Source organism: Melanostigma gelatinosum (genome assembly GCF_949748355.1).
Source record: "Melanostigma gelatinosum genome assembly, chromosome: 3".
Lineage (NCBI taxonomy): Eukaryota > Metazoa > Chordata > Actinopteri > Perciformes > Zoarcidae > Melanostigma > Melanostigma gelatinosum.
Genome location: NC_136636.1, coordinates 25,143,908 through 25,170,561, shown reverse-complemented (window position 1 = coordinate 25,170,561; position 26,654 = coordinate 25,143,908). Strand labels below are relative to the sequence as shown.

Here is a 26,654-nt window from a genome sequence, read left to right as displayed (position 1 = left end):
GCAGTTGCACAAAACTCTTTATCATACACGCCCATCTCTCCTGCTATTTCTTCTCTTTTCCAACCAAAACATCCTTTTTGTGTCCTCTCCTTCTCCCACCATGTCTGTGGACACATTCATCCATGAGTTGTGGCAAATAACACAGAGAAAGACTGAAAGCTATTTCAAAAATGTCTATTAAACCTCAAAAAGGGGTATCTTTTGAAGTGGATCGTCTATTTTAAACATTTTAAGAGGAGATACATTTTTAAATCTAGAGCTCCGTGTTTAGTGAAGGGAAAATATTGTTTTTGACATACCTCCAGAAGTATAAAAGCAATAACAACTTTTTTAAACACTTTGTTATATATTCACTTGAAAGCGTATTTTTAAGACATATTTTGCTTTAATGCACCAACTTTATTGTTTTTGTACAAAGTTTCATCATCAATCTGATGGCCTGAACTGTGCCGACATACCATCCTACCTTTGTTTTGAAAAGGTGTCTGTGTGAAATTTCCACCGATATGACATCTTTGTATTTAAAAGCCTCTAGACTCGAGTTATATAATAAATAACAATGAAAATGAATAAAGCTGTCTGCTGTCCATGGATGGAAATGTGTCTTGCAGACCAGAATCATGTCTTGAGTTAAAGACCATACGTTTTCAACTTTGCACACTACATTAATGTAACGATGTGACTGGCAGATGAGTCATCCGAGGTCACATGAGCCCAGAGAGAGAAACCTGAGATATTGTTCAGTCTTTGATTTGGTTTCCAGCACTCATCTGAATACGGCTGAACCGCAGCGCTCGCGATGACTCTTTGGAAAGGTGTGTGAGCATACCGTTTATGTCTGTGCTACTTAAGGCCACGACCCAAAGACAAACAAATTGTCCTGAAGATACAAAAAACAAAAAAAGAAGAGATAATGTGTCGCCTGTGGCCTGTTTCACAGACATGTGGAGGCAGGCAGAGCTTCGTTCAGGTCCTCTGGCTGGTGTCTCGGAAACTATGTTCTTCCTTCCCGGCTGCCGGGAGGAAATGTGTGAACGCCGTCAAGGTGTGCACGACAGCCACAGATACCGGTGTCATGCAATGCATGTACTGGAAGATAATCGCTACTCCTCAGGTGGTGCTCATCATGCAGCAAATGTTGGGTCTTTTTGATAGATCATATTACTATTAGAATAAATCATATTACTATTTTTGAACGAATGTATATAAATTTTAGCCCAAAAGTTGTCAAATGGAGAATGTGAGACCCTCCCTCTGTCCTCACTGCTATTTCTTAAGAAATAAAGCTCTTGTTTCTCCATCAAGATGCGTCCGAGCACAGGGTTGCATAAGCCACATAACAGGTGTTTTGATGAGGGTTAAAGCTCTGTTCTTCCTATGTGTGTGTGTGTGTGGGGGGGGGGGGGGGGGTAACAAGAAGTTAATGTGCAGCTCAGCATGAGTCCCCTCATTCCTGCTGTCATGCCTCCCTCTGAGAGTTCAGTCTTCCAGCTGCCGCCTGCTCCGGGTAAAAGGACCTGATCTGAAAATGAAAGGATGGGAAGCTGTAAATAAAGAGGGGGGGGGGGGGGGGGTTAGGGACTGGAGCTGTGTGTGTGTGTGTGTGTGTGTGTGTGTGTACCCAAGTGTGTCCTGTTGTTCACCCCCATGAGAGGAGGAGTGAGGCGGTATCAGTATTGATAGGAGTTAGGTTAAGGCTTTGTGTTGGCTGCCATATGCTCCTCTTGAGGGTCAACAAAAAGACAAATACAGCCACACACTCCCAACACACTCCCAACACACACACACACACACACACTGCACCTCTTTGAAGTGGTGACGCTGACCGATTTGCCGTGTCAGTTCACAGAGGGTTCGTCCCGGTTTAACCCCCTCAGGGATGTGAAGCTCTCTAAACGTGAGGTCACACACGTCGACCTATTCGCCAGCTTTTGGTTTGCGCTCTTACTTTCTTAATTCATCTGCGACCATTTCCTGTCAAAGCCTTTCGGGGCTGAGCCACGTGTCAAGGATAGGATGATGGTTGCTTAGTATCACATGTGGCTCCAATGTAAAGACAAAGCGCTACAGGTGGTGTACACCGTACAAAGTATGGTTTACTCACTGGCAACGCCTTCCATACAATACGGGACGATGTTGTGTCAAATGAGAGCAGATTCAAACTGTTGATGAAAAAAGCAAAATGTAGCAAATCAGAAGTGACAGAAATAGTCAAATCGTGCAGAAAACACCTCAAAAGGAAAATGAGTCACTGCGAACAAGAGGAGAGTTTAGTTTTGCTGTGCGTTTCACTTTCTATTTCCAATTTTGGGGATTTTCACACTTTGAGAACAGTTGACGAAAGATAGAAAGTACAGGAGAAAATAATAAAACAGTACCTTTAGCCATTAGATACATGAAGTGGGGGAAGAACACACAATATTGTCCTCTGCATTGTAAGAAAAACAAACTTGAACCTGCAATTTACGGGCGGCAGAAACATGCAGATTATCATTTTCAACATCTAGCAGGCACAGAACGACATTAGCGTTCACTTTTATGTCCACCTGACAAATTAAAGTCCAATATTCACACTTCTTCCAGCTCTGTTTTTGGTCTCCACCAACTGATATGCTCCAAGTCTGAGCAGGTATAGTTTACTGTTTCCCACAGCTTTTTCCACTTCAAACAGCTGGCTGCTGCTGCGGCCGAAAACATCTGAAATGAGCGCAGAGATGGTGGAAAAAAGTAAGTTGTGGACCGTAAAGCCTGACCAATGAGTCAAAAGACGATAACACGCTCGGTAAACTGCAGAGTTGGTTGATGAGTTCATCACCATCAGCCCCTTTCACATACAAGTATGATCCATTGTTTAAGCAGCAGTATCTCAAAATGCAAAGTGGTACTTCAGGCCTACAATGAGTGAGTAAATGTTCTTCCTTATTTTGAATCTCTGAGAGGCAGCTTTTTTTTCTAAGCTTATGGGGTTTACCAATTATGGGTTTGAAAGTTTAAGACTAAGTATACAACCAATGATGCTCTACAGTGAAGATGTATGGCATCATTGAATTTAATCCGTCTGCCCCGTAGCAACCTTTTTTCCCTGGAAAGAGGCAAATGGTAGGAAAATGTAAAAAATAGTATTTGTTGAATTGCTTTTTAGTTTAGTGTTGCTTCTTGACAATGTTTTGAACATGATGAAGGCCTAGCGACAGTATCAAGTGTAACCTTGATTTGACAACTGTCACTCTGGACAGTTGTCAAAGATGACAAGGAGAAAACAAAGGACATTACAGCAGACAAATAGAAAAAGGCTGAGAAAGTCCATCAGCCCAGCACTAAAGCGTCCAGATGGTCAGACGTCCTTGAATGGCCTCCCATTCAGCCGCTTTGTAGTAGATCATAAACCGAGGGCATTGTTCAGCCACATCTGCCAACCTTTAAAGAGCAATCCACGTCCTGCTCCTGGGTTTCTGCAAATGTTATGAAGTCGTGTGTGAAAGTAAACACTCCATCACCCACCGAACGGCCCCTCTCCCCAAACACCCCCAAATCATCCTCCATCACGCCGTCTGTGATCGACGAGGAGTGTCAACAAGAAGCTGGACCTGAGAAATGAGGTTTTTGACAAGAAGCCGGCTTGGATTACTCTTTCAATGGAGATGTGATTTGTTATCTGTGTGCATGTGTGTGTGTGTGTGTGTCACATTGTAAACAGCACTCCGCCGTGTGACAATGTCAACATTTCCTCATTCCTCAGATATCCAAGGATCACCGGTCCACCTTTGAGCTGTCCCACCTGTGTACAAGGTCGCGGCGAAGATGCATGCATGCACGTTCACATTCAGCCACCCTAACACACACACACACCCTAACACACACACACACACACACACACACAATTTGCCAACTGCATTCCTGAGAGCCAGTGAAGAGCACTGGATGAGGTTGAAGGGAGAGCAGATGAGGCGTGTGGCTACAGGTAGCGGCTCCGCGGCTCTAAACAGCTACATTCACACAGTGTCTGGGTGTGACTGCACATGCCACCGGGTCCTGTACAGCTGAAAGAGGCCGCTAGTCATTGGCAAACATGTGTAAAGCCCATGTTGCTCAGAATGTTGGCCGTGAATGAATGAAGCGTTCCTTGCCGTTTGCACATCCACAATACTCATCAAGAACCTCCGTCTCACACGTGCACACACACCGACACACACATGCAACGCATTTACACTTCCCCTTAATGCCTCTACATATATTTCAAACCTCACTATCAACTATAGGAGGTGTGCTTTCAAACAGGAAGTAGTGCGGCAGACCAGAATGTTTTAGAAATAAGTAAGAAAATCTGTTTTTGTTTGTTCTGTAATGCTGCGTTCACACCGGTCGCGTTGATTTTTTGACGCACTGCAAAAAAGCGTCCAACGCGCCGCCGGTCGTGTTCACACCGGTCGCCGCAAAATCTCGTAGCGCCGGAGAGGGGGCGTGGTTTATCGTCCTGGAAGCCTCGATCTGGCCGCCATTGTTTTCCGCCGTCAACCATGACAGGAATAAGGACAATTGCTGCTTTGTACGTGTTGTGGGAGTCCCTCAAACATCGGAATGCCAAACGCCGTCATGTCTGGTTCATAATATTGTTCAGAGGAGCTCCGTGGATTGTATCGAGCTGTATTCACTGTGTCTAGCAAGCCACCGGTCGCTGTTTACTACAGCTGTAGGAACACAAAATAAACTGATTCGGCTGTGATTCAACGGCAATAAACCGACAAAAAGGGACTCCGAAATAACTACGTAATGATGCCGATTTGTACTTGTCTTCTCCGACAAAAAGGGACTCCGAAATAACTACGTAATGATACCGATTTGTAGGTTACTGGTCTTCTCAATGGAGCTCTGATGGATCGGTGCTAGGCTATGCTAACATCGTAGCAGCTCCACCAGCACTCAATAACGTCACGTAGACGTAAATACGGCAGCGTCTATTCATTGTTTGTACCGTATGGTTTACACACACACATGTATACACATAGTTTGGTCCGGTCTCTATTGATATGAGGTATCGTAGAGCTCTGGGTGAACACAGACGGCGACAGGATTTATTTCCTGATTCAACAACGGCAGGAAGCCAGTGATGACAGGGGGAGCAACTCAACGCTGATAGGCTATCGCGCCACAGCGTCACGCGATTATGTCGCTGAAGTTGAAAAATTTCAACTCGCGCGTTGGCGATTTTGCGGCGTCCAACGCGTCCACCGCGTCCACCGCACTGCAATAACGCGTCCAACGCGCCGCGGGATCGCAAAATCGAGGCGCGCCAGTCTCATCGCGTCTGTGCATAGACTTTGTATGTAATCTCGACGCGCGTCAAAAAATCAACGCGACCGGTGTGAACGCAGCATTAGACGCTATGACCTGAGGTCAGCTGCTTGTTCCAATAGGTGCAGAGGAAGCATAGGTCTTCAGACTCCAGTTATTGTCTTAAAACAAAAACAAAAATAACTGGAAAAAGCACGGTTGGCTCAACAGGCGTACTTTAAAGGGACAGTTCAGCTCAAAATCAAAAATACATTTAACTTAGTTATTTATCAATGGAAATAGTTTTGGTGTGAGTTGACGAGGTTTGGAAATATCGGCCGTAGAGATTTCTGCCTTCTCTCCAATATAATGGGACTAGATGGCGTTCGGCTTGTGGCGCTTAAAGAAAAAAAAACAATCGAAAAACTCAACAGCATTATGTTTCTTTCCAAAAAGCATGACCTCAGTTCCTGAAGATAAGCCACAGACCTTGAGAGGCCTCCTGTTGGTATACTGGTAGCTTACCTGAGCCAGCTAAGGTTGCAGCTCAGCAGAGGCGGACGCCGTAAATGTTTGCATCTCGCGCTGTAACGAGCGCCATATATCAGCTTCAGTCAAAGGTTTCATTAGGTATGTGTGACAAGTGTGTGAGCTGACAACTGTGCCCAGTTTTCAGAGACAACACAGGTATTTGACTGTTATTTTGACAATATCTTGTATATTTTCATGGTTTGATGTGGTGTAGTGTGCAGAAACACATCTAAATTCCATTAAGGACCGCTGACACAAGGCAGGCGAGGCATATTCAGTTCTTTGTTACGATCAGAATCTGAAACAGGGTTATTGTCAAGTGGGTTTTCACACCAGGAATGTGCCTTGGCATTTTGGTGCATGGTCTCAAGTCATGAACATAAAATTAAAAAAATATGTAAGATATCTGTTTTAAACTGCAAACAGCTGTTTAAAACGAGGAGGATGGAACGGCCAATGTATTGACCAAGGAATGTGCAGATGTTCACAGTTTAAATATGTACAAGGAAACTCAATGGGCTTTACATTAAAATACATACAGCAAGTAACACGGGGAGGAGAAGCTAACGAATACAACCCAAATCAATGAGGGAATGACTCAACCATGAAAACGTAACAACAAACTCAACAGACACAGTAACTAATCACAAGATGAAAACCAGCAGAGGTGAGAAATGAACAGAGGCCCAAAGCAGAGGCAAAGCAGGGCCTTGAGCACTGGAGCAATGTGTTCAGCACTGCGTGAACGCGCGAGGAACTGCAATGAGAACGTTACGGGAACATTAAACAGATTCATCTACGTGGGGCCAATCGTGGCTCTCTGCTCCCAAACAGTAAACACTGAAGACGGAAAAAAAGTCCCCCAAACTTCCTGTGGACTTGTTTATGTATTCCGGCTACACACACACACACACACACACACACACACACACACACACACACACACACACACACACACACACACACACACACACACACACACACACACACACACACACACACACACACACACACACACACACACACACACACACACAAATGCACACTCCAGTGTGTGGAGCGGTTTGCCTTCAGCGTTATTTGCAACAAGTTTGAGCAGATTTAACGTGGCCGGACGTCCGTGGTTGCTCATCTCATTGTTTCACCAGCTGTTTTTGGGCTCTGGAATGACAGAGTCATGACGAGCGCGGAAGCCAGGACGAGTTTACCGGCACAGATCAAGAAGGAGTATTCAAGATTGTATGTACAGGCCTACTAGCAAAACGGCGGTGTCCTTCCCATCTTTCAGAATGTTGAAATCTAAACTCTTACTCATAGAAAAAGCAGATGACTGACAACCAAAGAGTCCAAAGAGGGGGCACCTGGGCGGAAACAAAAGGGATCTTTAGTCTGAACTGGATCTTTGTTACAGAAGAAACAGGAGACAATCCCCTGAATGCACCGCTTGGTGAAGACATTTGTATCACGATACTGCCACCGCCTGACTGAGCGTTGTTACTGCCCTGGTGGAGGTTGGAGTTAGTCGCATGTCATGTTGCCATCATTTCTTCTACACAGCGTCGGCTGTTTGTGTGCTCATTTGGGCCTTTATGTCTACTTTATGCACAGTGGGCTACCACCCAACACAGTTGCTGTTTCCTCTGCCAGTTTAAACTGATACACTAACAATGCGTCTGTATCTTCATGCATGCTTTCTGGATTAGATGTCACAGTTAGAAAATAGGCTGACAGTGTCAGCATGATTTTGTGATAGTGTAGAAGGAGATCTTGTAGATTTCACTCATTGTATTTTTTCACTCTGCTAATACAGATTCTTATGCATAAATTACCAAACAGTAGTTAGACTAAGCATTTGGACCAAATTCTCTCTGGACCATTTATCAAAATGACTTTTTTATTGTTTGAATTCGGGCCTATTGGCTGAGGTCCGGCTTCCTGCACACACTGTATTCTACATTATTACACATTGTTACGTATGGTTCTATGTCCTGCTGTGAATGTTTGTGCTTGGGTGTGTGTGTGTGTGTGCATGTGTGTGTATTCTGTGTCTTGTGACTTCTCGGTGCAGCTCCCCAACGCGTGATTGAGGGCACCTGGTTGAGGATGTGGTTTACCTATATAAGCACCTCCTCGCTCATCTTCCTGGCACCAGAGGGATTTGCACACTACAGTTTACTTGTGTCCTGTAAATAAACTGTAAACTAACTGCTCGTTAGTCGCAACATATAGGAGGGACACAACACCAAGTTAGGTTAAAAACAACCACAGCTGCCAGTTTATTTACAGGACACAAGTAAACTGTAGTGTGCAAATCCCTCTGCAGACCGGGGTCTGGTGCCAGGCAGATGAGCGAGGGCGGAGCAAGGAGGCGCTTATAACCACATCCTCATCCAGGTGCCCTCATTCACAAATGACATGCACATGACATGTGCATGCAAATGACATGCACAAACATTCACAGCAAGACATACATAGAACCATACGTAACAGCATAAAGCACATTTATGGTACAGTTAGGGTACTTGATTGTCTATATAACTTTCTTATATGTATTGTGCATCTTTCCTACCTACTCTCCTTAATTCATTTTGTATTAATTGTGCAGCTCTCCTTATGTTTTATTTATTTTGCCCTTTTTTGTATCTTTGCCTGGTCTATCTCTTGTGGGCCTTTTCCATTAATAAATCATCAAATTGTATCTACACTTTGACCTTTTATATCCTGGTCTATTAAAAGTATTCGTAAAAAAAAAAGTAAGGTTGGTAAAGTCTAGTCTGCATGTGTCACCTAACTGTTATTATATAGGTGACTTCTTTTCGTTCCTCTTAGAAATAAAGTAATTTAAATTTCAAACCTGCACTCATTAACAGAGCCCGGGACCCCCACTGACTCTGTCATGCAGGACAATTTCCCACCGGTCACTCCCCCGCACATCCCTTCTATCACACCCCACACTTTCACACTACACTTCATCTCACTGGTTTATAGTCCTGTTACCTGTCCGCTTGTGCACTCGACTTCACTTTATCTTATATTTCACTTTATTTATATTTTACTTTATCTTGTATTTTCTGTAAATTTAATTTGTTTCTACTTTGCATTGTTGATTGTTGTTAAATGTTACGCTTGTCACGCTTCTTTGTATTCGGCTGATCTCGGGCTCCACTCGGACACACTCGGCGATAATGGGCGTGTCCGGCTGTGGTGCGTGCGTCTCAACCGGCGGTACAATCGGATGATCCCGGGCGGGCGGGCGGAGCCAAGTAGGAGGAAATGGTACAGTTGGCTGAAGAAAACCGGCGACGAGCATCAATACCCGGCAGTTTCACCGCTTCAAATCCACCGTTAGTCCAACAGCCGTCGAGCAAGATACATCTCAAGCAGAGCTTCGTTCATTCACTGAAACACGTCAGCATCTAGCGACTTCATAAACCAAGCAGCGCTTGCATGCCGCAATTTCTAGAAATATCTGTGAAGGGCTCTGAAATTAACGTTGTAGACACACGGCTGTAGGATGGAGACGCAGATATATGTGCCCGTCGGGTCGCCGGTAATTAGAAAAATTCCCATTTTCGTGGACGAACACAACGTGACGGAGGGGGCGATGAAGCTCATTAAAGAGCTGAGACCGGCGTGGGACACGAGCGACGTCAAGACCAAGGTAACGTTATCTGCTAAGCTAGCTGTGCAGCGCGTGCTAGGCTAGTTTAAGAATGACAGCTCCGCAGCATCACGGAGGCAGCCAGGAGGGCCGTGGAGACAAACCCACCGGCTATGTTTCAATTATGTTAACTAACGACACACCGTCACCTGCACCACCTTCCTAGACGATAAATGAAGCCGCCTCGTGTTTTAAATGCTGTTGCAGTATTTGTCAGCGAGATAATATGGAAACGTTAGCTGAGCTAGCGAGACGCTCTCACTGAATAACTTTACGCTAGCAGACTGACGTCAGCAGGTAACGTTAAGTTACCTGAGAGGACGGCGAGGACACGTTTCTGTCACAGACCGCTTTATATACGTCCAAAGTGCACAATACGTGTCACCAAATGTAGCACGACGGCCAAGTCGCGGTCGGCTTAGTGTCGGTGGCGAGCTGGTGACGTGATGCTTGGGTTTTGGTTGAGAGACACGGTGGAGCAGACACACCTTAATGAGGCTGCTAATACAGCTGGTTGGACTACTGACAGTCAGCCTTCTTTATTATGTCTCGCTGCTCACTTGTCGGATGTTTTTAATCCAGTGGATGAATGTTAGTTCAGTATTAAATAGAAACATTAACCTATAGCTAGCAGTTGAGGTGGGGCAGGGCACTGTGTCGCAACCTAGTATAACGTTACCTAGTAGGGGTGTAACAGGACTTTAACACATGATGTAGCGTTCACAGTATTATATGTTTGGGTTTTATTCTTCCTGAAAGGTGTGGTGACTACAGTTGGAAGCTTAACTTAAAGTTGAACCTATTTCAAGTTGTAATATTCATGTGTTTCAAGGGCCCGTTAATGAACAGACATTAAACCTTCGCACTGGCAGTTCAAATATAATGGATATAATCAAAGGATATAATGTTATAACATGGAAAAACATCTAATTTCCACTTATAGAGGCCACTTTACATACTGCCAGTCTTTGTGTATATAGATATATATTATATTGTTGTGTGGGCGCCATTAGTTATGTCTGTGTATTGTATCTGTTCATAGTGAGACCCTACCTCAGGTTGACCACAGTGTGGATTGGTGTGGCAGGTCATTTGTATATGGGGCACAGGTGCAACAGACAGCTGATGATGCATGGGTGACAGGGCGACACCAGAGAGACATCAGGAAGATGAGTCAGTTATCGTATCTTCATCTGAAAACCGAATGACACGGGAACCGCACCCAAAAGTGAAAGAGCCTGGAATCTCTTTATTGAAGCGAGTAAGAATCAGGATCTTCTCCCACACCCAGCCGATGGTTTGGTTTGCAAACACTTTACACAAATAAGGTTATTTTTAACAGCAGTATTCCCTTTACACAGTAGCGATCAGTAGAAACCGGATGTTGTCTCACGTTCATCTTTCCGCTAACTTTCAAAGTCCTTCGCTCGCTCCCGATCTGTGAGTTTAAATGCGTTTACCGTGAATTTCCGCATATGGGTGCACTAAAGTGTAAGTGTCTGCTGAGTTGACCGCAGCGATGTCCAGTAGTCTCCATTCCTCCACCGCTGCCAGTGAGCAACGGACTTTCAAAATAAATAAAAATGCGTGAGGCGCTATAAAATAATTGTCTGCGTTAATTAATTAATAATTAATTAATAATTAATAATAATTAATTGTAATTATTAATGAATTTTAATAAAGAATTATACTATACTATAAAATTGCGTTAGCGAGATAATAATGCGTTAACTTGCCCAGCACTAATATATATAAATATAAATATATATATAAAAATATTTCAGTGATGGGCAGAAACTTCTGTTTATGTTTATTTATATATATATATATATATATATATATATATACAAACAAACATAAACAGAAGTTTCTGCCCATCACTGAAATATTTTTCCTCTTTTCAAAGGAGCATATGAAGTGAACCCATGGTTGGCATTCTGCCATCAGTTTCCGTCTTTGAACATTATACTCTGTCAGTTTAATATTAAAGAGCGAGATCGGTTTATGTCCAGTGTTTGTAACAGTGGAATAAAACCAGTACAGCGCAGATAAAATGGCTGCACAATTAGCATATTTAAATAATTTCCATCGACACTTACAGGATGTCAATAGACTCACTGCTCACTGTATTCAGTGTGTTTTGTGCTTTTATGGAGGACTGGCAATAATGAAAGAGAAGCAGTAACAGATTTATTTCTATAATAACATAATTGTAACTTCATGTAGGGTGTGAGCTCAGGACCAGTCACTGCTTGTTTTAAAACCTTTTGAGAATAGACCCATTCTGTCCAAATGAATGTCCTGAGTGTATTTAACAGAATGAATGAGATACTCGCGTGAAGAGTTTTGTCTATTATAATGCTTAATAGTGGAACATTAGTTGATTGATTCCTTTTTTCCCCTTGCGCTATGAAGATATATTTTCTCTATCTGTGTGTTCATGTTAATGAAACGACAGATCAATAGGGCAAGGTATCGGTACTACCAAAATAAGCCCAGTACTAGGTAGCATCAAAGCTTCTCCAGACAAACAATCACTTATCATCAATCCTTTTTGAAGCCCAGATGTAGAACACTCAATTACTATTTGTATGGTTTTTGCTCGCAGCCAATCACACAAATTTCCTGCGACGTTGTGATCGGATCGTCCCGCTGCCGCAGCAGCTACGACCCACACAGCTGCGATTGCTAACAGTGTTCACCTGAAGGGGAACAACTGGAGGGTTTATCGTTAGAGACGGCGTGAGCCGGGGAGGCGGAGGGAATCGGCGGAAACTGCTGCATGAGCGCTGTACAGTGTGGCAGCGATCAGCAAGCCAGTGGCACACACACACACACACACACACACACACACACACACACACACACTGGATTATACCGTTATTGTATTGTATCCGTCGCTGGTATACATTTTGAGTTCCAGCCACTATGAAACCAACATCTCTCATCACCACAAAATATCCCACATGAGAAACACTTCTGAACGTTCAACAACACACGTCCCTGAAGTTTGTCGGGGAAAGTAAAATGCATAATTGATGCCTTGTAACATGATCAAGTGACTGGTGTGTCGTGGTCAGGTCAAAGTCTTTGGTGCGACGACACCATTAACCTCCGGTGTCACGGTTCGAACACAGTCGACACGACCACGTGTTCACAGCCCGCTGGCCGATCTCCCCGGAGCCGACACCACACACACACACACACACGCACACACACCTGCAGCAGAGCTTGTGGTGTTCACCTCGACCTCTACGGCCGGACCAGCAGCACTTTTCTCCAGGTCTCTACAGACCTCCATACGGAGTTTAGCAGCTGCACAACTGGCAACATATTTGCTAACGAGGTCACGGCAGGAAAATGAGTGAGGAGATTGTGAGATTAATGTTGGTTGAGTTTTGGCAGGATGTTCTCGAGCAGCGGGTCGGTTGTTTTGATGGGAGCGGGAAGCACTACGAGTGTTTGAGAGCAGCAGGGCCGCGCTGCTGGCAGAAACACCTGATTAGCCCCCCTGCCACCTGGGCAGGAAGACCTTTTCACTGTGAATGCGACACTCTCCACACAGAGGACAAGAAAACAGCAGAGTGTGCCAACGGCAACAGAGCAACAGTGTCCTCTTTCAGCTTTCGCACGCTGAAGGCCAAATGATTCACCTCCGCCTCAGAGGCCATGCAGTCGGACCGCGCGCTCGCTCATGGGAAGAAGGAAAAACAAAGCGTCAGGCGGCGTATGGCTGAATGTTTACCTCTGTCTGGGTCCAAGCTTATCGTCTGTCGACGTATTGATCGCCGGCCTTAGCGGTGCATTGTGTGGCGGGTAGAAGGGATCATGTCAAGCGGTGGCAAAGGGCACGTACGCTCGGGTGTGTGCGGTCATAACAGGGATGCCTGCGCACCCATCTTTGTGGTCAGCCACGTGTGGAATGCCAGATATGTGCGAGTGAGCGGCTGGGGGGGGGGGCAGCGTGTATGTTGTTATTGTGCTCGCTGCAGTGGGATGGACCGGCCCCGCTGGTTTCCATTGGAGTGATGTTGTTGCTCGGATACTTAATGGCCTAGCTTTAGACACAGAGGGCTTTTTTTTGCTTGCTTTTCATTTTCGAAAGAGGCGTCTGATTTAACTTGTTGACCCGCTGCCGCTACACCCGACACCACCCTGCAGACGAGTCGAGCGGTTCTGTCTGCGGTCGGCGGGGGGGAAGGTGTGGTTGGACGTCCGCACCCGACCCCATCCTCTGTGCCCCGCCGTGCTGCGTTCAGGATGCTCGTCAAAGTCCTGTGCTTCAACTTGCTGGATTTATGACGCCTGCAAACTGTAGGATCTCGTCCTAGCATGCGTTTTCAGGGTCTGCATTGCTGTTATGAACAGTTATTAACATGTAAAGCAAAAATATATTTACTGCTTTTTGAGTGTAGTGTTGTTGGGCAAGGAATCCCTGGAGATACATGCTGGAAATATCCCTGTAATAAGCCAATATAGTACATTAATGTATTGTAAGCATCATATATCATTAGGACATTGACAGGACATCAATATATAGTTTATACTTCATATATAATATTAGTTTTTAAATGATTGAATGTGTCAAATAAAAGCTAATAAACAACTGCTTGGCATTGTCTGTTATCTGCGGTCTGAAGGCACACGTGACCGTGGTTCAGAGCTGCATGGCGTCAGCGCCGTCGGTCCTGAGCTGAAGACAACCGATGGCTTCAGAAAACAAATTCAAGATGTTTTTCGGGAGCCTCAGAGGTCGGGGGTATTCTTCTCATGTCTATTCTTCTTCCTCCTCCAGCTCTTCACCGACGGAACCACCAACAAGCTCGTGGGCTGCTACGTGGAGGACAGTCCAGAGGACGTGGTCCTGGTCCGGGTATACGGGCACAAGACCGAGCTGATTGTGGACCGAGACAACGAGCTCAAGAGCTTTCAGGTAGCGCGAAGGATCGCGCTCTGCTCCTGTGAATTAACAATGCCTCGGGGTAGTTTCTCCCTTCTAAATCTTGTTCTTTTATTTCCTGTGTCTCCTCTAGGTGCTACATGCTAACGGTTGTGCCCCTCGCCTCTACTGCACCTTTCTGAACGGCATCTGCTACGAGTTCATGCAGGGGGATGCTCTCGGGACGCAGGACGTCAGGGATCCTTCCTTGCTCAGGTCAGGTCAGGGACACGGTAGAGCTGCGGGACCGCTCTGCATTTAGACTGTGGAATAGTGTTATTGTGCTCCGAATCCTCAGAGGTTTTCCACATTCCACATAGAGACACAAACTACGACGCCGCACAGGCACGAGGCAAACGCATGCGAGTCTCATGCAAACATTGCAAAAACAAAGATAGATCTGGAAGCAGAGGAGTTTCTCTCGTCACTCTATTGCTACAGCAATTATCGTAATGTGCTCAAAGCGATCGATACTCCCACTTAATGTGGTCACACACATTGTCCTGGGTGTTGGCTTTTAAACACTCTAATGTGTGTTACACGACGTACTCGGTTGACTCTTTCCAGAAGCTTCTTCATGTAGCCACGCTGATAACAGTGTGTATCTGTCCGTCTCCTCTCAGACTGATATCCGGGGAGATGGCTCGTATCCACGCCATCCACGCACACAACGGCTGCATCGCCAAACCCAACCTCTGGATCAAGATGCGGAAATACTTCTCCCTCGTGGCCACCGAGTTCACCGACCAGGCGTCCAACGTTAGGTGAGATCCGGCTCCTCGGTAGTTCTTGGTAGGCGCTCACTTGCACATCCACCCTGTGATAATGAAGCAAAATGGCTCCTGAAGCTTCGCCTGATTTGCCTGTAACATGAGTCAGTAGATGTCCTCTGAGAGGGGTCAGTGAAGTAGTTTCATCCAACAGTTTTGCACCAGGTTGTAACAAGTAACTCTGTTTAATTTACTCGTTGCCTGAGGTAGTCGATCTAACTCGTGGCGTCATAATTCATCTCTAATATCTGTCTGTGTTGCTGTGAAAACATCTCCTTCAAACAGCTCGATTTATTCAAGTGTCTCACTAGAACTGCATTTTTCAAGATCACGTGTGAACGCGTCATAACGTTAAAGTTTACCTTCGCTCAATCCTCATTTTCACTGAACAGAGCCTGAACGCACCATAATGTAACTGACTGCCGCCGTCCTGTCACGTTAAACAAGGATTGGTTGTTCACAATGTAACACTATCAGAGATCGGCGACTAGAAAAGCATAAGTGCTGATGTCCTGATCGTCAGTAAAGCTTAATGTCACACTGTGATGGTTAATGTTAAACTTTGTAACTAGGGGGATCCGTTCCACTACCAATGACTACTGTACACACGGCAATGTTGGCCAGTCGGTCCACCAGACCGGCCTCATTCTCATTTACATATTTATTTCATCTCATGTCAGAAGTCATTCCCATAATTCGTAAGTCATAAACCCAGGTCAATGACGATACTACCTCAACCGTTTCTGTAGTCATGGCCACACATAAAATATGATGGCTGATGTGATTTATGAATCAGACTGCTTCTGACCTAATAGACTTTAAATGGAGCAAGTCGACGTGACCAAAACGGTCTATTCCAATACAGGTTGTTTCAGATATCGATAACAATATGGATCAAAATATAGCATGTTTGTGTGAAATAGCCACCTGGTAAAGCCTGTTGTTGGATGCGCTGTCTGAATTAAATCCGTGATTTTATTCTAGAAAATGATTTAGAATGTTCTTGCTGTTATCAGTTCAGACAACTTAATCGTGTATCGCGATATCTTAGCATATGATTCCATCACGACATGATTCCATTGAAGGTAGATGGGTTATCATATTGAATTATCACCCAGGCCTAACTGTTAATAACTCCTAGAACGTATCCACTCCTACAGCGTAAGGCTGGTGCAGTTGGTAGAATATTGTATCGAACTTTGATCTGTGGGAAAGAAGAAGGGAGTGCAGGCTGAAGACGGCTCCTTTGTTTGGTCTCGGCACCGGACCCCTCGGACCCCTCGGCGGTAGAGCGCTTCGTAACCTGGCCAGCTGCCCGGTCACAGCTGATATCTCTGTTCTGATGGCTGTTAGATTAAGTCCAGCATGTGGTTTATGTAACTAACAATAATAGCCGACTGGATTAGGGAGTCTGAGGCATGCAGCGGGCCAGCAGATGTTTGCTCAGCTCAGTGTACTGGGTCACTGTGCTCTCCTCCTTGGTTACGCAGACAGCCGGCGTGTCCCGGTCCCGGGCGGCCGACACTTGTTGCATTTTTCGATGACCCGGCAGAGATCTGCGTGATATTTCCCTGTGTGATACGGAAACATGCCGCCCTCCTCCGTGTGATGACCTTGCCACACAGCAGGCAGGGATTGAACCGCTGGGACTCCGGTAGAACTCTCCGAGGAGAGAGAGAGTGTGTTTGTGTGTGTGTTTTACACAGCCTCCCTCCCAGCCTGTCAGGCTGACTTTGGATTAAGCCCCATAAGCCCATTACAGTTAGCACAGGGGTCTCTGCTCGGCTGAGACGCTGACTCGGCTACTTAACCCTTTCTCCACTAGCCCATGAGGCCACTTTCATCACATGACCACAGGTGAGCGTCATATATTCCTAAAGATAGTAAACCACACATCGTATGTTTAGCCGGAGACACAGCAGTGTTGCCATAGTGACTCCACAACACCACGAGTGTCCACAGAGAGCTTGTTCTTCTGTAACCGAGCCAGCGGAGCCCGGAGCCCCACGGAGCCCGTGTGCTGTTTGTGTGTGTTGGTCTCAGTTGTTTTCTCTTGGCACGTGTCCCCGCTTTGTGGTGACGATCCCAAACACAAGGAGAAGCTGTGTGTCATGGTCTGGATCAACTAGTGTCGGTGGCAAAACCACAGACACGTCACACAAGCCGCCTCGGCTGGTAGGCGTGCTCGTTTGGCCCGCGTTGTGTTCGCCGACACTCGTTGTAGGAGCCAGGTGTGGCCTGTGTCATTTAGTATGCCCTTTTGTGTCACTTCCGGTACACTTCCAGTGATTGAGTCACGTGGTGCTGGGAATAGTCACAATGGGGGTTTATCAGCTGTCAGAATCAGACTAGGGGAAGGATTGGAAGGAGAGGGGGTGAGAGAGGGAGCCTTATTTTTTTTGTTGACCGTTATTTCACGTTCTTCACATTAGTACTGTCATTATCTGAGTTATAATTGTATGTTATCTGGAATCAACGTTTATTTGTTGCCCACGAAATAAACACTCCAAACTCATCCACGGGATTCCGGAAATCATTTAACGTTACAGCCAACGCGTCCGCAAGTATAGATCTCCCCCACTTAGCCTCTCGGTGGCTAAAAGGAAAATTGGCGCTAGTCACCTACACTCGTGTTTGCATATTCTTCACAACAGTCCGAGAAGAGAAAGCTGTGTGTGTGAAAACGCTGACTTCTATCCCCGTCTCTGCGTCCCTGTCCAGGATCCAGCAGGAGGTTCCCAGCAAGGCGGTGCTGGAGCAGGAGATGGTGTGGATGAAGGAGCACCTCTCCACTCTGGGCTCCCCCGTGGTGCTCTGCCACAACGACCTGCTCTGCAAGAACATCATCCACAACGAAAAAGAGGGTAGGCTGCAGGGACGAGGGGATCCCCTGAAGACTCTGTACTTCATCGGGGCGTGGTTTTGCAGGACGTAGCGTTGCACGCTTCGGCCCGTTTGTCAGAACGCAGAACTAAAATGTGAACTGTTTTGGTTTGTTGAAAATGAGAAGTTGGACTGAGTGGTAAAGCATGGGCTAGTTTTATTTCTAAAGCCTGGAAATGTAGACAAACTATCTGATCAATCCATGCATACAGTATGAGATCAGGTATAGGAGGTGTTTTCCTGTAATGTGTGTATTTGGTGTCGGACAGATTTTCATGGAAATCAATACTCCTGAAAGGTTGACATCAGAATATACAGTAGACTTTTGTTGTTGGGCATCATTTAGTTCTAAATGTCAATATGTTTTAGCACTGTTTAGTTGAGCATGTTTTCCAGTATGATGGTTGATTTCACTCATAGGTTGGGTCAGACATGTCAAACTCAAGGCCCGTGGGCCGATTCCGGGCCGCCACGTCATTTCATGTGGCCTGCGAATCCGCCAGCAAAAAAAACAAATATATATTCTTTTTTTCTTTAATTTTTGAAAAAAAAGACTTGAAAATAAAAGTGTCCCCATGGTAGAAATTATGAGATAGAAAGTCAAAATTATGAGATAGCATGTTGTCTGTGTGCCGACATTAAAACTATCACAACAGGTGGACAGGAGAGGCAACAGCCCGAAAAGAGGTTTTCCAACGATTGAAAAAGATCTACAAATAATCCCAAAATGTCCACGAAGAGAAAAATTGATGCAAAGGGAAGAAAATGTAATGAAAGATGGCAAATCAAATACATGTTTGTGCTTCAAGGAGAAAAAACCGGTCTGTCTTCTGTTATGAGGCTTGTCGGTGATGAAGGATACAATTCACGTGAGCATTTTGACACCAAACACGGAGCTAAATTTAGCCTCCAAGAAAAACATCAAATTGTCCAAGAATTAAAAGGCAGACTGCAATCACAGCAGAATATATTTACACAGCTACAGCCCAGTGCATGCTGAAGGTATGTGAGCAGTGCTCCGACCAGATACAGACTTTTACAAATGTCAGTTTGTGTAGAAACACCATCGCAGACAGAGTTCATGAACTAGCAGCAATCTAACACTAAGCTGTTGATGAAAGCACAGACAACACGGATACATCGCACATTAGTGCTGGGCAGTATGACCAAAAATGTGTGTCACGGTATTTTGTAAGATTCTGGCCATTTCACGGTATATCACGATATTTATTTTTCCGCGTTAACGCATTAATTAATTGACGCCGAAAACGAACACAAGAACGGGCCGGCCAGCGAGTGGTGAACAGCTGTTTGTGTGGCGCGTCTTCTGTCACTTCCTGTTTCCTTCACCTCCATTCCCCTGGGTCCTAAGTCCTTTTTAAAACCTCCAAACAGCAGACACAGCTCCTCTCTTGGGCACAAATTGCATTGGTGCATCTCTGGTCTCTCTCTGTTCCTCCTGCATCGCTCTTTTCTGTTCTTTAATGGAGCGACGGAGCTTCGTCTAGCTGTTGGCAGACTGTTGTGCTCGCGAGCGAGCGAGCTGTACCCAGCATGCCATTCGGCGGTGTAATTTTACAAATGTACAATTATTTGTGTCACAAACTGTTGTGTCGTGGTGTTTTGCCCTGTTAAAGAGCATTAGTTGTGTGTTGTTAATTGTTATAAAGTTATAACCATGACTAGGGTTCCCTCTCAATACACATAATACAACTAGCACCGTCCGCAGTGGGCTGAGCAGCAAACAATATATTCTGCTGCCTGTTGAAGAGCGGCAGCAGTTGTTTCGGCTGTACACCGGTATGACTGTGTGTGAAAAATGAATATCATACGGGAAATTAAAACCGCCCAGAACTATCATACATCATCTACCAGTGTTCATAAGAGGCTGAAGGCAGACTGGACCGTCAGTGAGGCGCTCTCTGCTGTAGCTGCCATGCACGGGACGACGACGGGGACATTAGTGATGCAGAGAGGTGACAAAAATAGCTTTGAACAAAGTTATTGTAATAACTTGTGTTTGATATTTGTCTTTGTTATTTTCTTTAAAAGTTTGATCTTTGATAGAGTAATGTGGGTTTCTTAACCCTAAATTAAAATGATTTATGTTACAATAGCAATGTGCTTCAATATAATTTTACATTTATATAACTGCATGTGCAATCTTTTTACACTTATAATAAACAATGATCAAATGCAGACACAGTTATTTACCAATATGTTAGGAGTATTTACAGTCTTACAGTTACAGCCGGCCTTTGAGGGAAACATGATGCTGATGTGGCCCAGAGTGAAGATGAGTTTGACCCCCCTGGGTTAGGTCATTAGAAAGTCTAGTGGCCGTTGCAGCATAAAAGTGTATCTCCGTGGTCCCAAAAAATGAAAAAAGTCATCTCTGTTTGAAGTTATAGTCGGAGGCGTGAGGTCTCCAGTAGGTTCCATCTCAGGGGTTAAATCAAAGATTAGGTTCACAAACAACTTTTTAGGTTACGGTTTCACCAGCTGATCCAAAAAGTGACTTAGCGAGCCGACGAGAACGCCCAACGGGTCCAGAACACGCGGGACGTAAGGCCCCGCCCCCACAGTCCAATAGTTCCAAACAGACTTCCTCCTCCTTCCCAAACCACATATGTGTTGAGGATGTGGAGCAATTGCTGATCGCAAAATAATTTATTCTGGGATTTGTTTCTTTAAATTATTATTATTTTTTTCTGTTTTTTATTTTTTTTACTGTTGGCTATTTTATATTATTTCATCATGGCGTCCCGCAGGACGTTAACCAGCGACAACACTGAACGTCGTCCCACGCCACAGCCCGAATGTTAGTGAGCAGCCCCCCCATTCACTTGGTTACATTGTCAGCGTCCTCTTGTCTCTCAGGTCACGTCCGCTTCATCGACTACGAGTACTCCAGCTACAACTACCAGGCCTTCGACATCGGCAACCACTTCAATGAATTCGCAGGTTTGTTGAGACCTCGGTGTGCTTTTTACCGTTGTAATCCACACAGCGTGGCTTATCGTGCGTGCCCTTGTGCTTGGTCAGGAATGGCGGAGCTGGACTACGGGCTGTACCCCAGTCGGCAGATGCAGATGGACTGGCTCAGAGTCTACCTGCAGGCCTACAAACAGTTCACCAAGAAAACGGGGGAGGTCAGCCCGCGAGAGCTGGAGACGCTCTACGTGCAGGTCAACAAGTTCGCTCTGGTGAGGAGGAACGTGTGTCAACACACACACACACACACACAGCATCTCGTACACACACACACACACAGAGCATCTCGTACACACTCTTCAGTGTCTCGCGTTACTTCACCTGATCTCTGATTCATGTCTCTCTCAAGGCTTCTCATTTCTTCTGGGGCTTCTGGGCGCTCATCCAGGCCAAATACTCCTCCATTGACTTTGACTTCCTAGGGTAAGTCGCCGTGCGACTGTGTGTAAATCCCCCCCCACTAGGATATTACGTGATAGGTCGGCCTGTGTGTTTGAAAGGAAGCTGTCCGTGTGGGCTAAACGAAGCATTATGAAAGCAAAGGCCAAGTCTCATTTCTTTTGTGAGCCTCCATGCCTCTTAACACTTCCTGTCCACAACCTGGTACCACACCCTGCAGCTAGTATGCCTCCCCTAGTGGTTCACAGAGAGGTGGTAGACCTCCCGATGGCACTGAGAGAAGGCAGCGCGAGGGTGAATATCGCTCTCACTTGGCGTGTTAGACTGTCAAAAATGATTTTCAATGGTTGAACATTCAGAACAGCCTTAACAGTGATGTTGGTCATACATTACACTTTGATTTGATTCTTCTTATTCAAATGAATGCAGCCAGTTTTTTTTAATTTTTTTTTTTACATTCAAAACGTCTATTGAGGTTTTCAAATGTCCCGTGATTTCACTTCAGTTTAGCGGCTAGAGGGGGGCCTCAGTGGGTCCTCCCAAGTGTTGAATATCAAGGGACAAATAAATCAACTTTATCTTTCGGAAGAACGCGTTCTGTATCAACATGTGTCAGTTAAACATTTGACATTTTGAGAAACTCTCATTCTAGTTCTTATTCACTTACACACAAAGTGAGGAGAAGTTAAAGCTTGGGTTCCTCCTGTGCCGTCATCTCGCTGCTCTTCTGTCCCACAGGTACGCCGTGCTGCGTTTCAACCGCTACTTCGAGACCAAACCAGCGGCCATGGCCCTGCAGATCCCACAATGAGAGGAGGCGGACAGGAGACAGGCGGGAGGGTGTAGCAGGTTGTGTTTTTTTAACGCTGGGAACTCTTCTCCACGTGGGCGGGCTGCCGACGGACCGCTGCCCGGCCTAGCCCGGCATCCTCTTTTTATTTTCTGCCACGAGCAGCGGCCGCTCCTTCATCGCTCCAACTCAGCTCCTCGTCTGTCCCAGGCTCTAGCTGGAGACCGATAAAACTTCCATAGGTTCCGTGTGTGAAAGTGTGCCCCTGCGTGCGTTTGTGTCTTAATGTACTCCGATGATTCCCCGGCGTCTTGCATTCCCTCTTCGGTGCAGCTGAACAAGGCGTTGGTGTCTTCAGGGTAGAGACTTCGCTTTGCGCCCCAAAATGTTCCACAACGTCTGTCATGAAGGTGAAAAGAGGGACGAGGGTCGCCTTTCCTCTTGATATACATACATTACATACTGTATCTTTTCTTGTCTTTGTTGAGCTTCTGGCACTTCCTCTTCTAGTTCTCTACTACAAACAAGCTGCTGCTGCTGCTGCTGGTAGAGACATGAAACAAGCTTGTGTGTGCGAGCGGACTTCTCCCCAGACGAGCAGCAGCAGGAGGAAAAGCTTTCCAAGAACTGTTGTGTTATAGCAATCGGTGCTAGAGATGTAGCCAGACGTGCTTTTATTTATCGGTGTGAAGACGGATTGTTTAACATCTCGGGCGAAACATCTCTCCGGTTTGTGGTTGATGTAGTGAGCGTTGCTTCGTGTTGAATTGGGCAGTGACACGAAGCAGGAGAGGAGGTAGACGCTGGGTAAACGAGAGAGGACCTGTGTTAACGTCGCGCTGAACTCTGTGTTTTCCACCTACTTGACTTTTATGGTTACAGCGAAGCGCTCCGTTTAACTTTCCATTTGGACGTTCCAGACCTCCTGGAAAAGACCCCCCCCCCCCCCCCCCATGCCTCTCCTCCATCACAGTTCAGTTTGTATCTGTTAGTGAGGCAGTAGCGTGTTGAACAGCAGAGGCTGCTCTCAGGCCTCTCACTGTAATCCATTCACATCCCAGATGTATCGCACACACATTGTGATCCGTAATCGGACGTTGCGTAAGACATTGTTGGGGTCAGATCCAGTGTGGCTTTCAAAAGGGAGGCAGGAAGTGGTTATGAGTCGACCTTGTTGCTGTCATATCAACTTTCACTCTGATGGAAAAGCATCTGACACACCAGAAGTGTGGTCATTTCAAAAAAACAAACACGGACACACCAACGTGATCTCAGCTTGATGAGACGGTCCGTGCTGTGATACGTGGTTAAACGGCCACAGTTGGCTTCAGGCAACAAAACTACTCGGTTAGGGTTGGAAAAAAACTTTAATCATTTCTGGCTGAAAGCTTCTCCAGAGCCACAGGAGACATGCAGCTGTTTCCACAGGCGGAGCAGTAGCAACCATTGCCTGTAGATGTAGAATGTTCCTCACTCGGATGTAACGATACCTGCTTTTTATTCAGCTGGCCTTAAATGAAAGTAGACGTTAAGATGGTCCACAGTCCTTTTCTGACTCTTAGAAATCTGCAGATCCGTCACACATATCTTCCTCTGAAGCTGTTCGTCCATGCTGGCCTCCAGTAAAAGGGGGCGTGTCCTCTCAGGCACACGCACACACACACACACTCTGCGGGATATCTGTCCCCTCAGACACCCAGCAGGGGGAGACACTGAGCCCTGACCTTTGTCCTCCCCCCTGCAGGTCTCATGTAACAGACGGGCTCAATAATTTCCAGAGTGAGCAGAAGATGGTTTATAACTGATGGTTTAGAGTCAGAACAGAAAGTGTTTTCAACAGGGTTAGAGAGTCACTTAGAGAGTGGTGCACTTTAACTGTAGGATAATCAAGAGGCCCTCGTGTTAGTCGAGTAATCTGCTCAGATTTTCAGACAAAAGCCAAATTAGTGAACTTGCTGCTTGAACGCACAATCCTCGTAGGAATTCAGCCTGGATAGAAAATATAAAAAGGCAGTTTGCACTCGCTGAATTTCTCCATCCGCTTAATAGATGACCCCGACTCTGAGTGGGACTCAAGCTGTTGACACAGTTTGGTTTTTTACGAGAGACAGGTCGTGTTGATTTAGTTTTCCCTCTGAACACTGGAGCAGTCGGTGATGAGCTACATGTGGGGTCGACCTGAAATCACATTCCACACAGACTGGAGGTTGTCCCTGAAAACGCTGCCCTCTTTTAGAAGTGGGCTGATATTTTAGCAGCCGCTTGGCCCGTTGGTCACCCTAACCCACTGTGTTGTTTCTGTTGCATCAAAAGGTTTGCTACCAAAATCATGTTTCCTCCGGTGTGTATTCTCACACACTGCATTGTAAAACTACTGAAGTGACCTGAGCTTTGCACTGAAGAACACATGGACACAAGTAACCATACAGTATGTTAAAGGCACAGTCCCCCAAAACCCAAAACATCGACTTCTCTCACTCCGAGTGAACGTCTTTAACTCCAGGCTTCAAAGCATGTTTCTAACGGCCTTCTTTAGTTGAACATGTCAAGTCTATTGCAGCACCCAGCATCTGTAAACATAGCTAACCGTGATGTCAGCGTACCGAGTACGCATCTACATCACTGCAGCCAAACGGTAAACCAGTATGAAGTGTTCAGTAGGCGTTAAGTTACTCTACACAGACTGGCACTGGACAACAACTGAATTGAAGTGATTGATTTAACCGAACGATTTCAACTCGAGGTTCTCTTTGCTAGCTTTTTTGGGAACTTTCAATTGCATCACATGGGCTGTATTTAGAAAGCGCATGCTATGCTAGAAGTGTGCACTGATGTGGCTGAGATGTAGCGTGCCGTATGCAAACAAGCAGAATATACAGTCGGCCAAAAATACCCAGATGTACTGATTTGGGGAAAAAATTCTCTGTGTGCATCAGACCAATCCGCGCCTACGGTATCCCACAATGCAAAGCGCTGGAACGGCTCAGTCTATTGTCCCAACAACAAGTTGCCATGGAGATAGGTGTGTTGACATCTGTTAGAAAACGTTTAAGTTAAAAATTATATGACTTGACATGTTGCATGTTGTTATTTCTTATTCAGGATGACGTTGTTGACAATGTCCTCATGACATCACACAGTGGGTCAGGTGAAAATGAGCCAATCGAGAAGTTGGTGTTGGCATCCAGTGAAGTCGTTGACGGCGTGTTTAAAGACCAATGAATGCATTACGGTTCCATGTGTTGTTGATGTGGGTTTTTTTGGTGACCTCGCGTATCCCAGACGTCTGACTCTGTTCCACGCCGGCTGTCAAAGACTCCCCCCCCCTCTCTACGTCGGGCCTTACGTGGAGCTTTGGAGCCGTTTAACAGGGTTTATTTATGGAGTGTATCTGTTGCATTTCGCATCTCTTTTCTTTTTCTTTTTTTTTTGCTCTTTTGTAATCATACCAAAATGGTAAAGCTTCAGAGGGTTTGCACTGCGGTTCATTTGAGATTAACTATTTTTATGTGTGTGTACTAACTTGATTTTAAGAAACACTGTACAGATAACCGTTTTCTTTTGTTTTTTTCCTCCTTTGTATGCTAATATGTACTTTTTGGTAAAGTGCTTGGAGCGCTGTCTGAAGGGACGCAGCGTTCCGCTCGCACCATGTGACTTTGTAAATGTGCTCATCCGACTGCTAGAGGAGACGGAGGATGTAAATACTGTAAGAAATACTGTGAAAAAGCTTACTGTACAGTGATCCTTCACACCTGTGGGAGTGGCGAGAAGAATTATTTAACAGTTCGTAAATATTTCCATTAAAATGTATAGAATAATAAATGAAAAAACACAAATTGTCTGTGTGCTTTTGATTGGTCTCAAACAGTTCTGGGAACCCATTTAAAAAAGAAAAAAAGTCTCCTTTTGACCTGTGCCAGCTGACCTGGTGCCTCGGCCTTAACAAGAGGAAAGGAAGGAAGGAGGAAACCTGTGCTGGGGGACGTCCTGCCAAAACACACAGACACACACACGGAGGCCAACACAGTACAGTATGGTGCTGACTCCTAACATCCCAGACATTGAGCTTTTCACCTCTTCATCTGTATTATTCTACTCCCGCTCACACCATTACTTTATTATTTTAATACTCTGTTTATAACTTGAGTTGGCTGCCATTCAAGAAATAAAACAAGAGATTCATTTTTGAAGTGGATGAATTAAAAGAATACTCACCCATTAGGTCGGATATCAGTAGGTTGGAAGCATCGGAAATTGTGAGTGGGACAATCCAATAGGGAGTTTATTTATAATTAAAATGTTTCCTGTATAGTGGCGCCTTTTAACGGGTGGGTTAATACTCTTTCTGGCATTTGAGTGCTGCATGAATGAGTCCCATAACCCAGAAATGTGTTCCGGTCCCCTCGTGTCAAA

The 26,654-nt window shown here is 45.4% G+C and overlaps 1 protein-coding gene across 3 annotated transcripts; it reads left to right on the top strand.

Moving 5' to 3' along the window:
* Positions 1-9,094: 9,094 nt before the first annotated feature.
* On the top strand, positions 9,095-25,985 carry etnk2 (ethanolamine kinase 2). Of its 3 annotated transcripts, XM_079265455.1 has the most exons (9): positions 9,095-9,463; positions 14,259-14,396; positions 14,497-14,618; positions 15,026-15,166; positions 17,894-18,036; positions 20,936-21,019; positions 21,101-21,261; positions 21,399-21,472; positions 22,187-25,985. In XM_079265455.1, exons 1-9 carry the CDS (start codon positions 9,317-9,319, stop codon positions 22,257-22,259), a joined length of 1,083 nt encoding a protein of 360 aa, XP_079121581.1. In that variant the 5' UTR covers positions 9,095-9,316; the 3' UTR covers positions 22,260-25,985. The 3 variants fall into 3 exon arrangements, with proteins under 3 accessions (XP_079121581.1, XP_079121582.1, XP_079121580.1); XM_079265456.1 differs by lacking the exon at positions 21,399-21,472; XM_079265454.1 differs by having other exon boundaries at positions 20,936-21,261.
* The last annotated feature ends 669 nt before the right edge of the window (positions 25,986-26,654 follow it).

Coding starts and splice junctions, on each gene's coding strand:
- etnk2 (XM_079265454.1), top strand. CDS start 9,317: ATGGAGACGCAGATATATGTGCCCGTCGGGTCGCCGGTAATTAGAAAA. Junction 18,037..20,935: donor CATCCACAACGAAAAAGAGG/GTAGGCTGCAGG, acceptor CTTGTCTCTCAG/GTCACGTCCGCTTCATCGAC. Junction 21,473..22,186: donor ATTGACTTTGACTTCCTAGG/GTAAGTCGCCGT, acceptor TCTGTCCCACAG/GTACGCCGTGCTGCGTTTCA.